Source organism: Carassius gibelio, chromosome B3 (genome assembly GCF_023724105.1).
Source record: "Carassius gibelio isolate Cgi1373 ecotype wild population from Czech Republic chromosome B3, carGib1.2-hapl.c, whole genome shotgun sequence".
In the NCBI taxonomy this organism is placed as follows: Eukaryota; Metazoa; Chordata; class Actinopteri; order Cypriniformes; family Cyprinidae; genus Carassius; species Carassius gibelio.
Genome location: NC_068398.1, coordinates 443588 through 459613, shown reverse-complemented (window position 1 = coordinate 459613; position 16026 = coordinate 443588). Strand labels below are relative to the sequence as shown.

Sequence of the window (16026 nt, the reverse complement as noted above, 5' to 3'; positions counted from 1 at the left end):
GAGAGAGAGAGAAAGACGGAGAGAGAGAGGGAGAGGGGGAGGGAGAGAGAGAGGGAGAGAGATAGGGAGAGAGAGAGCTGTGTCTGTGCTCTTACGGCAGCAGCGCTGGAGTGTGTGTGTGAGAGAGAGTGTGTTTGGCGCAGTCATACAGATGCAGTGTGTGTGTGTCCTGACAGCAGCATGTGAGTGAGTGTGTGTGTGTGTCTGTGTGTTTTGTGAGCAGGTGTTTTCGCCAGGCATCAGAGGGAGGGACACACACACCCTCCAAATGAGCAGCAGCACGGAGGCGGCCGGACTATTTGCCTTTTTCTTTCGTTTTTTGTTCTTCTTCTTCCTCATCGTGGTCGTGGGAGGTGCTTTCTCCTCTCATCTGCTCGTGCTGTCCATCATCTGCCTGCTCGTCTATTTCTCCATCTATCTCATCTATAATTTCTCTGATTTGTGAGCGGAGGACTGTGTGCTCTCACCTCTTCTTCTCTTCCTCCTAAGATTGTTTGATTGTAGGTAGGTTGCTTTGTGTTCACTGTAGTGTGTGTGTGTTCTGTTTGCAAACCACACACATGAACACACACACACACACATGCAGTATGTGACGAAGAGATAGAGAGAGACGTGTGTCTTACCTCAGTTAGCTGTGTGTGTGTGTGTGTGATCACAAACACATTATAATACACTCACCTGTCTCTCTGCCTGTCTCTCTCTCTCTCTCTCTCTCTTCATTCTACTGGTCTCTCACCTGTGTGTGTGTGTGTGTGTGTGTGTGTGTGTGTGTGCGTCTCAGTTTTTTTTCTGCTTCTCTTTCCCTGTCTTTCATTCATTGATCTGCTGCTCTTTCTGATATTATTCATGCACCAGCGCTCATGTGTGTGTGAATAATTAATCTGTTCATTAATAGAGAGTCTGATCAGACCACATATACTGTGTGTGTGTGTGTGTGTGAGAGACCCTCCATCATCCTCCGCGTGTCTCTCTGCGGTCGTGTGTTATCTGTGTCTGAGAGGACTCGCGCTGGATGAGGGTTTGGATGCAGCTCTTCTCTTCTGTTTCTCCTGAGGAGACTCGCTCGCTCGCTTCATTCATGAGTCTGGACTGCGCCGCGTCTCCAGATGAGCAGACACACGCGCCTCTTTCTGCTCTTTTACAACTGGACTAAATGCGGAGTGAAGCCGGTTTAGCAGAGGTGAATGTGAACGGATCGCCGAGCCGCCGGAGGACGTGTGCGCTGTTCGGTGAGTGTGTGTGTGTGTGTGTGTGTGGGGTTCTCATTGTGTAAAGGAGAGTCAGATTTATACACCCCCCCCCCCTTCTGTTATTTTAAGTCATCAAAAAAATGAACTCCAAACTTCATTACATGAGATTAAACTAGATTTATTTGAGTTTTTTAAGACAGACAGGAACACGTTTGCCCTGCACTGGTCGAGATGTTGTATCAGACTAGTGGAATACAATTTTACCTCTTTATTTAATTACACTTTATCCATTTGCATCTGTAAATGTTTCCCCAGAATCCCGTTTTATTCCCATCTATACTCTGAAGGCTTTTACTCAGGGGTTTGTTTATAGATTATTTGCCTGTATGAGATAAAAATAGAAATCCTAAACAAAATCAAACATGAATTTTCATCTGGCTTTGTTCATCCAGTGTATGCAAATTAGTACATATTTAATTAGATAATACCTCGTGTGTATTTGAGCATTTTCAGAAAACCTGTATTAATGACCCTTTTTCTAAGTCTATAATTTCTGAAACATTCAGGACAGGAAGCATAGATGAGGAAATATGCAGAGTAGAGATGATATTTAAGAACTAAAATACAGATTATTACTCATCCTGTAACTACTGTACTGTAAGTCTCCTATCTTACTTAAACTGCCATTTGTGACCAATTATCTGTAAGAACATGCAAACAATAAAATGCAAAACAAACTGTATTTATTATTTCATCATATTCACAGTGTCGGACAAAAAGATGCTTTGAAATAAGTCTCTTGTTTGCTGCTTCACATTTTTCTGTAAATGTACTCTTCCAAACATTGAGGTAAATTAGGGCAATTAATTTAGTAATATTAATAGATTTATAATGTTACAAAACATTCTATTTCCAATAAAAGCTTTTCTTTTGAGCTTTCTATTCATCTGTGAATGCTGAAAAATAAAATGCATCACGGCTTCCACAAAAACTATTGGGCTGTGTTCAACACTGATAATAATCAGAAGTGTTTCTTGAGCAGTAAATCATCATATTATTCTGATTTCTGAAGATCATGTGACACTGAAGACTGGAGGAATGAAGCTGAAAATACAGCGGAGCATCACAGAAATACATTACACTTTAACACAGATTCACACAGAACACAGATGATTTAAATCATAATAATACTTCACCGTATTGTACATTATTTTTGATCAAATAAATGCAGCCTTGGTGAGCAGAAGAGACCTCTTTCAGAAATATCATTATTCCAAATGTTTTGCAAGTATAATTTCTAATATATTCATAAAGATCCTCCGTTAACTTCTTGAATGCATCTGTGAGGTGAGCAGATCACAAATAATCCAAGTGTTGTGTGGAGAAATGTTTGCTTCGAGTACATGCTTGTGTCCTGCATGTCATTAGTGTTTGGCCTCCCACACACACACACACACACACACACACACTCAGAGGAGAGCTCAGGTAGTGGAGCACAGTCCCACTTTAAGAAACTGGGCCGACCCAAATGGGCCGAACTCTTGCCTCTGGTCTCTGATGTACCCCACAAACTCTGGATCCTCCAACCTACATATCACTGTCTACACACACACACACACACACACGGGCGGCGAATAACCCACTTTAGCGCCTCACACACTCGCGCTGCTCCTAATAGCTCCTCAGATGAGTGGCGCTGCTCTTAAATTGATTGAAGTAATTAGAGATTACAGCAGCTCGTCACTCACCCAGCTGTAATTGGCTCAAGCTGATTTCTGACCGCCTCCTCATCATCCTCTCACTGATCCGGTGTCAGACCTGAGACGCTTCCCATCAGCCCTCACCACCGCTCGCCTTCAGGCTTCTGTCTGACACAGCGGACACTCTTTCAGACACAGCCAATTACAAAAGAAGAGCAAATGCCATTCATGTTTTATATATTCTTTAATGCAGAATCCAGGTTTGAGTAGAAACAGAGCTCACGGATGATAAACACATACAGTACAAACACAGGCTTGTGTCTTAGCTGTCCTTGTTTCAGTCTAATTATACTGCTGCTCTGTACAATCTACTTGTATTGTAACATTCATAAAGAATTAAAGTAAATGTTACATAACTATACGTAAGTTCACAAGTAAAATCTTAATTCTTAATAAAACAACAAAAGCAATGAGAAAGCATTTTAAATACAGCTGAAAAATCAACCTTATTACTTATTCATGGGTACCAATATAGAATTCTTTTCTTTTCTTTTATTTTATTTTATTGCTTGAACTGTTTCATGTAGAATTGAATTTTTGTCTGTAGTTTTTACTACACCACAAAATCATTTTTATCAGTGAAGACTGAGGATCATGGTTTAGCTGAGGGTTACTTGCACATGATTATGCATTATTTACTGTTATTCTAAAAGTAAGGACATGTAAGGCTTAACAAGGACACTTTAAAATGAAGTGTTACCTTAATTCCATAACTTTATTTCGTCATTGTTTTTTAGAGTCTCGAGGTGCATCTTTTAGCAGATTTGACCTGAATTTGTCCAAATGCACAAATATTTATTTTTGTCTGATTTAGTGTGGGAACTCATTTGGCCAATCAATTTAGTGACATCTCTCTCTCTCAGTGCTGGTAATGTAGTTTTAGTATCTTTCTTTTTCTTTTCACAAGGCTATTTATGCAGCATCTACATCCCAAACAGACAATTTATATAATATGCTGAGATTATTAGAATAAAAATATTTATGACATTAATAAGCCATTTCCACTTTGAAGACCTTTACCCTAAGTGTCATAGATTTCATTATTGTGGTTTATTTGATTGCCTAGTACGCAGTCTATTTACAGTAAATCAAACTGCCCACCGTGCTGGCAGAAGCTATTTACAGTAAGTCCAGTGACTAGACAACACTACAAAAGATGATTGAGAATCAACACATCCAGTGGTGTAGAGGGTAAAGCAAGCTGTTGTCTTTTTAACACAGTTGACCGAGTTCTAATCCGCCTTTTGCTGACCTTTATTTTTAGTTCTTTTCAAATCTCATATTACATTGGAAAGGTATTTATTTTCAATAAAAATAATCAAAAAGTTGATAAAAAACTACTGGGTATGGTTAGGGTAAGTGTAGGCTTATTATTCCAATAAGGTGGTTACACTAAAATGCACTTAGTGTAAATAGCTTCTAGACTATTTATTGTTATTTATAATCTAACTTCTGTGTGCATCTGTCCTGAATTTGACCAAACATACAGATATTTAGCTTTTGCCTGATTTAAGACCTGCAGGATTGATGAGAATCTTCATGTCCTGCTGCTCAGGGGTAATAATGCGAGTGACGGAAGGGAAGATTCTCTCCTCCTCTGCCCCCTGCAGGCCACACTGTCACATTCGCACCTGTTTATACCTGCCAGACGCTCCTGCCAGACACACCGCAGCGAGCGACACTCCAGACACCTGAGACACGCCAACACAAACAAACAAACACCTACGTACAGCGCAGAGTGAAAGAGACTACTGACACACACACACCTCCATACAGCGCAGAGCAAGAGAGAATGCTGACACACACACACACACACACAACCTCGTTGTGGTTTGTGGTCTGGATCAGATGACGTATGTCTCTTTCTCATTTTCATGAGTTCTGCACATCATTCTTTCCATGAACGTCCTGAATGTTTGACTGGCTATTTTTTTTGTTTTTATCTGGTGAACTTTGAGAAAACACATAAACTCATAGAAATAGAAAACAATTAAAAAGTCCTATAATTAGTCAATCCAATTTTTTATATCGACTATGCATTCCATTAGTTTTTCAAATTGGTGTGTTTCACCGGGCCGCGAGGAAATATAGAGCTGAGTATCATCAGCATAACAGTGAAAGCTAACACCATGTTTCCTGATGATATCTCCCAAGGGTAACATATAAAGCGTGAAGAGTAGCGGCCCTAGTACTGAGCCTTGAGGTACTCCATACTGCACTTGTGATCGATATGATACATCTTCATTCACTGCTACAAACTGATGGCGGTCATATAAGTACGATTTAAACCATGCTAATGCACTTCCACTGATGCCAACAAAGTGTTCAAGTCTATGCAAAAGAATGTTGTGGTCAATTGTGTCAAACGCAGCACTAAGATCCAATAAAACTAATAGAGAGATACACGCACGATCAGATGATAAGAGCAGATCATTTGTAACTCTAAGGAGAGCAGTCTCAGTACTATGATACAGTCTAAATCCTGACTGGAAATCCTCACATATATCATTTTTCTCTAAGAAGGAATATAATTGTGAGGATACCGCCTTTTCTAGTATCTTGGACAGAGAAGGGAGATTAGAGATTGGTCTATAATTAACTAGTTCTCTGGGGTCAAGTTGTGGCTTTTTTATGAGAGGCTTAATAACAGCCAGTTTGAAGGTTTTGGGGACATATCCTAATGACAATGGGGAATTAATAATAGTCAAAAGAGGATCTATGACTTCTGGAAGCACCTCTTTTAAGAGCTTAGATGGTATAGGGTCTAACATACATGTTGTTGGTTTAGATGATTTAACAAGTTTATACAATTCTTCCTCTCCTATAGTAGAGAATTAGTGGAACTGTTCCTCAGGGGGTCTATAGTGCACTGTCTGATGTGATACTGTAGCTGACGGCTGAATGGTTGCAATTTTATCTCTAATAGTATCGATTTTAGAAGTAAAGTAGTTCATAAAGTCATTACTGTTGTGGTGTTGGGAAATGTCAACACTTGTTGAGGCTTTATTTTTCTTTAATTTAGCCACTGTATTGAATAAATACCTGGGGTTATGTTTGTTTTCTTCTAAAAGAGAAGAAAAGTAATCAGATCTAGCAGTTTTTAATGCTTTTCTGTAGGATAGGTTACTTTCCCGCCAAGCAATACGAAATACCTCTTGTTTTGTTTTCCTCCAGCTGCGCTCTATTTTTCGGGCTGCTCTCTTTAGGGTGCGAGTATGCTCATTATACCATGGTGTCAAACTGTTTTCCTTAACCTTCCTTAAGCGTAAAGGAGCAACTGTATTTAAAGTGCTAGAAAAGAGAGAGTCCATAGTTTCTGTTACATCATCAAGTTGCTCTGAGGTTTTGGATATGCTAAGGAATTTGGATACATCAGGAAGATAACTTAAAAAGCAGTCTTTTGTGGTAGAAGTGATGGTTCTTCCATACTTGTAACAAGAAGTAGAATTTACAATTTTGTCTGTATGAAGTTTACACAGAACTAAATAATGATCTGAGATATCATCACTTGGCTGAATAATTTCAACACTATCAACATCAATTCCATGTGACAGTATTAAATCTAGAGTATGATTTCGACAATGAGTAGGTCCTGAAACGTGTTGTCTAACACCAATAGAGTTCAGAATGTCTATAAATGCTGATCCCAATACATCTTTTTCATTATCGACATGGATATTAAAATCACCAACTATTAAGACTTTATCTGCCGCCAGAACTAACTCGGAAGTAAAATCACCAAACTCTTTAATAAAGTCTGTATGGTGCCCTGGTGGCCTGTATACAGTAGCCAGTACAAACATAACTGGGGATTTATCATTAACATTGGTTTCTCTGGATAATGTTATATGAAGCACCATTACTTCAAACGAGTTATACTTGAAGCCTGCATTGAGTGAGTGAGCGAGTGTGTGTGTGTGTGTGTGTGTGTGTGTGTGTGTGTGTGTGTGACTCTGAGTGTGCGTTTGCTTTTGAGTGAGTGAGTGAGTGAGTGAATGTGTGTGTGTGTGTGTGTGTGTGTGTGTGTGTGTGTGTCTGAGGGTTATGTCTGAAAATGAAGGTATTTTCTCTCCCTGCAGATGCTCTGAAACCAGGACACTGAAGATCAGCAGTTCCAGAGGACACACACACACACACACACACACACACACACACACACACAAGAAAAAGAGAGATACTGCAGACCGACTGCTATCAGTGTCCACAGGTAAAAAAAAAAAAAAAAACACACACATAAACCGAAGCTTTATTGATTGTGAGATGCATTAGTCAATCACTCTATTTAGAATTAGAATATTTCATGTTACACTAATACACTGTGTGTATGTGTGTGTGTGTGTGGTGTGTGTGTGTGTGTGTGTGCAGTAGGGTATGAGAGCGCTACAGCATCATGTGGTTTCTGAGATGGAGGAGTGAGAGTTTGGCTAAAAACACACAAGGTGAGACACACACACACACACACACACCTGCCATTAACCTCAGTATTTTCAGCATTGTTCATTATTCTGTGTTTTTCTCACCGGCTAGATTGGCTGCTGAGTTTTAAGGCATTTGATCACATAAAGATGGCAACACCAGACACACACACACACACACACACACACACCGTAATCTGCGATAATCTGTGATAAAGCTGCTACTCTCATCAGAGTTTCACACAAATCAAATCTCATCAACTCAACACACATTCACTGACATTTGGAGAAACACTAGTGTGTGTTTTGATGGGATCGTTCATCCAGAACTGATCAGCATTAGTTATGGTGCAGGTCTCACGTCTGTGTTTCATCAAACTGATCATGAAGCCCTGGACGGTGTGCTGGTTCAAAGCTGATCTATTTCTGGACATGTTTTACAGTCAATCACCTTTATTTATATAGTGCTTTAAACAAAATACATTGTGTCAAAGCAACTGAACAACATTCATTTGGAAAACAGTGTGTCAATAATGCAAAAGTCTCTTGGTGGACCGGGCAGCATTTGGCTCCCTCGTCCAGACCTTTAGAGACTCCATGTCTGGCTCAGTGGTAGAGCATCGCGTTAGCAGCGCAAAACATTTTGGGTTCAATTTCCAGGGAAAACACATACTGGTGAAAAGAAAAAGATGTATAGCCTGAATGCACTGTAAGTTAAATGCATAAATGTAAATAAAATGTAATGTAAATGGATGAGACCTGGAGTTCTAGGTGACCTACCCCAGGAGGTAGTGAACACCATCACTCCACTACATTTCCTAATTAATGTCCCCTAAGTGTATTAGTTACTAACTACAAAATAGTCAGAAGAACACAGACTGCAGGAAAGCAGGTTTGATGAATCAGTGTTCGGGGTTTGCAGGTTAGACTCATAAAAAACACTTTTGCTCATGTGCAAAGAAGTGTGCGCCGCCACAACCGCAGATGATCGAACTTTTCCACTCAAATCAAGTCTGGGCAATGCGATATACTGCATCGTCTGCAACGATATGGTAAGTGTTGTTTTAATGATGTGCAATCTGATGTTATCAAGTAGTCTATATCACCAAATCACACACAGAATGCACACACATTAATTTATTAGTCTTTTAAAACTCAATATTCCGGGCACTCTAAATTGTAGATGGCAATTATTCTTCTGTAGGCTTTTTATATTTCTATAATTGAATATAGGCCTAGTTAATCAATCAATCAATCAATCACCTTTATTTATATAGTGCTTTAAACAAAATACATTGCGCCAAAGCACTGAACAACATTCATTTGGAAAACAGTGTCTCAATAATGCAAAATGATAGTTAAAGGCAGTTCATCATTGAATTCATTGATGTCATCTCTGTTCAGTTGAAATAGTGTCTGTTTTAATTTGCAATCAAGTCAACGATATCGCTGTAGATGAAGTGACCCCAGTTAACTTAATATATATCACACAAAGAGTACCATTTTTTCTGCAGATGCATTATCATATTTAATAATCATTTTATACAAGTTCAGTAAAGCAATAAGTGCCTTACATTTTAGACATAAAGGCACCGATATATTTCAAACAAAGTTTGTTTTCGTTCTTTGGATGCAAAAAGTTTGTTTGTTAACGGTGTACTGTTAACAAGTTTCCAACACCCCCGCGCTGCTGGAGGAGAGGTGTAGGTTAGTGTAAACATGACTCTCGACGCTCACGCGTATCCCCTAAACATGACACTGGTCAGAATATAATAGACAAAACAATAACGATTAGCAGCCGTTCAGAGTCATGTTTGCAATACAAAACAACCATTCCACAATCAGTCCTTTATGGGAAGTGTGAATGGCTCATAGTCTTAATACTTTAGCATCATGTGGGAAAAAGTAATGGAATCAGTTTGTCTTGGATGTTTCTCTGCTTCGCTTTTTGCATAACTCTGGGTCGTCGACACAGAGCTTTGTTGCTATTTCTTTCTAGGAAGGAAATACAGTCTCTACATCTTTAAAGTCTCTCCGTGAGCGATTATACAGGTGCGGATATATTTGTGCAGCTCGGCTATTTGACACTCCAATGTGTTCAGGAGATGTTGCTCTCCTTAATGACCTTAATGAATGAGGAACGAAACGGCGAAAGAAAAAAAAAAAAAATTTGCTTCTTTTCCATTTTGCATTTACTTGTACTTGTACTTTCAATACCTAAGTACGTTTAAGAATAAACACAGTAAGATATCTGTACTTTTACTTGAATATGACTTTCAGGTATTTTATACTCTACTGATGAATGGGAAGTCAGTGGGTAACCATGTCCTCGTCATCAGTTGTGATTCTAGTCATTTTTCTGGTTATGTTTTTACTAGTCCCATATGATTTGATAAAGCATTGCTTTGTCAGTATTTACTGTATTTATTTAATATTTCCTCAAATATTTGTGTCTTGTTGTAACCGTGCTGCCGCAGGACTAGCAGAAATAAGTGAGTGTGTTCCACATGTTAGATGTGAGGCTGTTAATGTGTTATCTGTTTACCAACCCATTGATCTGTGTGTGTGTGTGTGTGTGTGTGATGGAGTGTTGTGGGTTGTTTTCATTGCTGATGGTGTAATTAGATCAGATTAATTTGAGATCATTATGTGTTGACACTCATGATCACGCAGCGGCAGCACGTGTGCAGACTGATTGATGAATAAACCGATGTCATGTGACACACCTCACACTTCAGACTCTGTGTGTGTGTGTGTGTGTGTGTGTGTGTGTCAGTGGTTTTGTTTGCAGCAGTGTGTTTTGCTCCACAGATTCATGTCTCTCATGAATACTTTAAAATCTAGTCATCATTTAGTCCTCTGCAAGGCTCAAGCGTGTGTGTGTCTGCAGTGGGGTCTTTATGACGTGTGGTCATTCGTGGGCGAGAGAAGGGTGTTTTGAGAGGATCGGGGTGTTGCTGGTCAAGTGCTTAAGGAAGCCGTGGGTCTTCAGCTGTTTCTTGAAGGATCTGATGGTCTCAGCAGTTCAGATGGAGGTCAGCAGAGAGGAACAGAGAATGTTTTGGGTCTGGAGAGAGACTCTTTGTTGTAAGAAGGCTTCGCTCACTCACTGAGCTGAGCTGACGAGAGAAACTGTTTCTTTTTCATCACACTTCATTTTAGAACGTTTAATTTTTTTATTTATCTGAGATCTTACAGTCCGAAACAGCTCATATGATGCAGTTAATGCCGAGTGCACAAACATTTGTTCTTGTGTTGAATGAGAGAGCAACATGAGCACAGCTTTAACTGTAAAGCACTTTTCTGACGAACCAGTAGTTTGACTTCCTCTTTAAATAAGGGTTTATGATAATGCAGGTATCATTTATTTTAGTTTACATCATATAATATCTGGTCTGTTCTGAATAGTTACATCTAAAAAGATTTGTTGTACAGTTCAGGAAAAAAGACATGCTTTGAATGTTTATAATGTTTGAAAACGTTTAGTTTTTATTAATAATGAAATGTGATGATACTAATAAAACCGTGAGTTGCTCTGGATCTCACTGTCCTGTCCAGACGTTTGAGCTTCACTCCTATTGGCTGTCGCTCCTGAGAGTCACTCTTCATTTGCATAAAGTTCAACTTCCAAGCGACTGTTTTGACCAGGTTATCAGCGCTGTGTGTGTGTGTGTGTGTGTGTGTGTGTGTGTGTGTGCACATTTCTCTTGGTTTAGTTTCAGCATACAATCAAACACAATGCTGTTTATGAATATTTCTCCTGTCATTATGGTCAAACTCTTAGTCCAGGTTTTATTCTTCACTGAACATCCAGCTTCACTTACAAAGGACTTAAGATGTGTGTTAACAGCTGAAGATCTGAGTTCAGTCTGAGATCACTGCACCAGATCAGAGCCTGAACTCACTCACACACACACACACACACACACACACACACACACACACACACACACACACACCTCATCCATGTAATGTGCTCCTGAAATAGCCAAGTGAGCTGAAGCTGTAATCTGTGGAACGCATCAATCAATCTCATTTCACTGATTACAGTGTGTGTGTGTGTGTGTGTGTGTGTGTGTGTGTCATCTCATAAACAGGACTCTCTTATGCTAATTACAGTGATGTGAGTGGCTTCTGCAGAGGGGCGGAGCCTGAGTGAGTGTGTGCGTGTGTGTGTGTGTGTGTGTGTGTGAGGCCATCAACTGTATGGAGAGGTCTATTTTAATGGTTGCTATGGAAACTGCGTGGCCAAGAGAAGTGCAGACTCAGATCTCTGTACTGTCAGTCTCTGCATCACAAACACTTTCCTCTCCTCCGTCACGTCCAGTACAATACACTACACATCTTCATTTGACTGTCCCTAATGTCCATCCCAACCTGAAAGAATGCAGTGTGAAAACCCAAAAGAAGAAGATGTGGGTTCCAGCAACACTTCTGTTAGACGGAGCGAGCTCTGAGAGATTCAGTGGAGTACAGTATGAGAGTATCTGCGGTCTGTTCTCCTCGCTCATGGCTCTGTAATCACAGCGATCATTACAGCGCTTGTGTAACACGGCTCTATGCGGTGTGTAGGCGCCGGCCGGGTCACTCTCTCTCTGCTCGTCAGGGGACAGTTTATCTCATCCATAATAAACAGGCTGAAGATGTGCATCTAATATTGATCTGCTGAGCATCTGCTGCTGCACTGTTGATGTGTGTCATTTACACCGGCCTCGGTCTCTCAGACCTCAGACCTCAGACCTCAGACCTCGATCTCTATGACCTCAGACCTCTGTCTCTCAGACCTCAGTCTCTCAGATCTCAGACCTCGGTGTAATGATAAAAACTTCCTATTCATCCGAGGCGGGAACCGGCGCATAATCAAAATGAAACTTTAATGACAAAAATAAACACAAAACAGCGCACCAGCCCCTCACGGACGACTGGTGCACACAAAATATAATAAAATATTGCCCAGGCCGTGTCCTCTCTCGTCCTTCACTATCGTCGCTCCAGTTTTATATCCTTCCATCTCCTCTGTGGGACTCAAGACCGGCGGTGGGGCGCAGGTGTCGCGGATTTCCCAATCACTGTAACGGCCTCGCTCGTTCCCACATCTCTCGGCCCCGTCCCACTCGTCACACTCTGTCTCTCAGACTTCAGATCTCGGTCTGTCAGACCTCAGACCTCAAACCTCGGTCTCTCAGACCTCAGACCTCAAACCTCGGTCTCTCAGACCTCAGACCTCAAACCTCGGTCTCTCAGACCTCAGACCTGGGTCTCTCAGACCTCAAACCTCGGTCTCTCAGACCTCAGACCTGGGTCTCTCAGACCTTGGTCTCTCAGACCTCAGACCTTGGTCTCTCAGACCTCAGACCTCGGTGGTTCAGACCTCAGACCTTGGTCTCTCAGACCTCAGACCTCGGTGGTTCAGACCTCAGACCTCGGTCTCTCAAATCTCAGACCTCAGACTTCAGACCTCGATCTCTCAGACCTCAGACCTGGGTCTCTCAGACCTCAAACCTCGGTCTCTCAGACCTCAGACCTGGGTCTCTCAGACCTTGGTCTCTCAGACCTCAGACCTTGGTCTCTCAGACCTCAGACCTCGGTGGTTCAGACCTCAGACCTTGGTCTCTCAGACCTCAGACCTTGGTCTCTCAGACCTCAGACCTCGGTGGTTCAGACCTCAGACCTCGGTCTCTCAGATCTCAGACCTCAGACTTCAGACCTCGATCTCTCAGACCTCATACCTCAGATCTCAGACCTTGGTCTCTCAGACCTCAGGGCTCTTATTTGCTCACTTCATCTGTTACGGTCCTTTGGTCTCGGTTGATCTTGTTTTTTTTTTTAAGTTTGAGATGTAGATCCTCCAATTTCTGATCCGTTTAGAGTGAATTTTCCCTATGATTTTTAATAAATAAATAAATGAGAATTAAGAAATTGATTAACATACATTATATAAATATTATTAATATTATTATGCAATATAACTAACCATCTGCATAACTTGGCCATATTTGAAGATGCTCGTGTGTAACAAAGGGTTTTTGAATTAGTTTTTATCAGTGCATTTATTGAATATTGATTGGTGGTTGTCAGATCGCTCCAAACTTGCAGCTGTGTTTGCGCAGTGAAATCTTGTGATTTTTAACTTAGGTAAATATTTTGTTCATTTTGGGATAATAGTGCTTTCTGGTGGCTTGGTCGTTCCATCTCTCTCTTTGTCTCTCTCTGTAGTGATATTAAGTGTGAGTTTCTGGTCTGTGACGTTCTGTTTTGACAGAAACAGGCTCTTTGGTCCAGAAGCACTCATCTTTTGAAGTGGATGATATTAATATGCACACAAGCATTTCTCGCCAGTTCTCCTCTGAAAGCCACATATCGTCTGATCGTTAGCACATGCTGTGCAGTATTGTGAAATTCAGATTTCCAAGTGCTTGTTTACTAATTTCCTTTCACAGTACTGATTAACACATGACGTGTCTAAAAGATCCGCCCATTTCAGGAATAACAAAAACAATGGTGAGGTCATCTTTGCGCAGATATCTGCATTTAGGACTGCTGCTGAGCTGTAACCTCTGTCTGTTTTTCTCACAGGATCTTCACTCCTCCATCATGTCCATCTGCATTTACCGTGGCTTAGCTCCACCCTCTCAGGAAATGCGGGCGTGGCTTCATATTCTGGCTCCGCCCCCACGTCACTGGCCCCGCCCGTCGCTGCAGCAGTTGTTGGCCGTGTGTCTGCTGCTGCTGCTGCCACTGGCCGTCCAATCACGGCGCGAGCGAGGCGGAGGGGGCGTGGCCCACTATATCCCATCATCAGTGGCTCAGTATCCACCCGTCTCCAAGCTGATGCAGGGCCTGAGCATCGCAGTGGTGCTGGTGGGGAACTCCAGTGAAGTGGCGCTCGCCGGCATGCGTGACAAAGACGACTTTGGCCACATGCCACTGGCGCCCAGTGTTGAGATGGTCACAATGAATGAGACAGACCCCAAGAGCATCATCAAGAGCATCTGTGACCTGATGACGGAGCACTGGCTGCAGGGCGTGGTGTTCGGAGATGACACCGACCAGGAGGCCATCGCACAGATCCTGGACTTCATCTCCACGCAGACACACATCCCCATCCTGGGAGTGAAGGGAGGCTCCTCCATGATCATGGCCGCTAAGGTACGTGCACTAATTTTGCTTTTAAACAGATATGGCGAACATTTATGTTTGAAGAGAAGTGGGACTAGCAAAATGGCTTGTTAGCACCACCTATTCACTTTCAATAAAGTGTAGCACACCAATACCTTCAAAAAAGTAAAATCCCAGCCCAACTGTAAATCAGTTATCTTGAATTTTCTCAGCAAATGTTGTGTCTGTTTGGAGCAGTGGTTGACCGATATATCACCATGGCCGATATATTGGCCGATATTTGGCATTTTTCAATATCACCAGACTTGCAGAGGTGCACCAGACTTTTATTTTGACAGCGCTGAGAGCGGGAGCACCTGAGCAAACACGCAGAGCTACACCAAATTTGGTCAGTGTAATCTAAAGCCCTTAGTGATGTTAAATCGGATGTGAAGAGAGGGTTTCAGAAGTGAGTGTAGCAAAATGGCTCGATAGTGCCACCTATTCATTTTTAGTGAAGTGCGCCTCTCACTACGTTTCACGTACATGTAAGGACATCAGTAGACACGTTACACACCAATACCTACAAAAAAATTATCTTAAAGCAAATTCCCAAACTCAATAGGAAGTCACTTATTTGTAATTTTTTTAGGCAAATGTTGTGTCCATTTTCAGGCGTATATTCTTAAAAAAAAAAAGGTGCTTCACGATGCCATTGAAACACCTTTTAGTCCAAATGGTTCCACAAAGAACATTTAACATCTGAGGAACCTTTCTGTTTCACAAAAGGTTCCTTGTGGAGAAAGAAGGTTCTTCAGATTACAAAATGGTATAAAAGAAATGGTTCTTTAAAGAACCTTTGACTGAATGGTTCATTGTGGAACCAAAAACGGTTCTTCTATGGCATCACTTGAAGAACCTTTTGAAGAACCTTTAGTTTTAATAGAGTCTAGTGTTCTAGCAAACTCCTAGAGATGTAATCATATCAACACCAAATGTGTTCAGTGTAATCTTAAACCCTTTGTAATGTTAAATTGCAAAGATCTTGAGATTTGCTTGAAGGTTGTGTCCGTGGCAGTCTGACAAATTGCGATGTTTCCCCATGAAACAGGAAGTCGTTAGAACTGAGGCAAACAGCGTCCTATCTTCCCCAAACCTCAGTGTTAATGTACAGTAATTCTGAAGAGATGCATGATGGGAAACAGTGTGTGTGTGTGTGTGTGTGTGAGGATGATGATGAGCAGCTGGAAGCATCAGACACTGAGAGAAAATGATCCGGTCGCTGTCGGATGGCAGTGAGTCAGAGCTGCGCCCACACACACAAGGCTATGAGCTCTAAACGCTGCAGAATAACACCGCGCTCGTCTCGTTCTCTCTCTCCACTAAACACGCTGATGAAGATGAAGATGAAGAACCGCTGCTCAGCCCACGCATCCTGTCCAGCGCTTACAGAACAACCTTCACAATGTCAAAACAGCAGCTTCCCAGAGGAACCAGACATACATTCACTGCTAGTCAGGTCACGCATGTTTGTCTCGCACTTTATACTGTATATATATATAT

At 41.5% G+C, this 16026-nt stretch overlaps 1 protein-coding gene across 4 annotated transcripts in view; it reads left to right on the top strand.

Annotated features, from left to right (window-relative positions):
- The first annotated feature begins 37 nt into the window (after positions 1-37).
- Positions 38-16026, top strand: part of LOC127952138 (glutamate receptor ionotropic, NMDA 2B-like) — a 44789-nt gene continuing 28800 nt past the window's right edge. The window contains exons 1-5 of one of the 4 annotated variants that reach the window (XM_052550447.1): positions 38-504; positions 1058-1229; positions 7030-7157; positions 7316-7389; positions 13942-14514. In XM_052550447.1, the coding sequence (XP_052406407.1) occupies positions 13960-14514 (555 nt within the window). In that variant the 5' untranslated portion in view covers positions 38-504; positions 1058-1229; positions 7030-7157; positions 7316-7389; positions 13942-13959. Of the gene's footprint in view, positions 505-781; positions 1230-7029; positions 7158-7315; positions 7390-13941; positions 14515-16026 lie in introns of all 4 variants that reach the window. The other 3 variants (XM_052550448.1, XM_052550450.1, XM_052550446.1) reach the window with 3 other exon arrangements.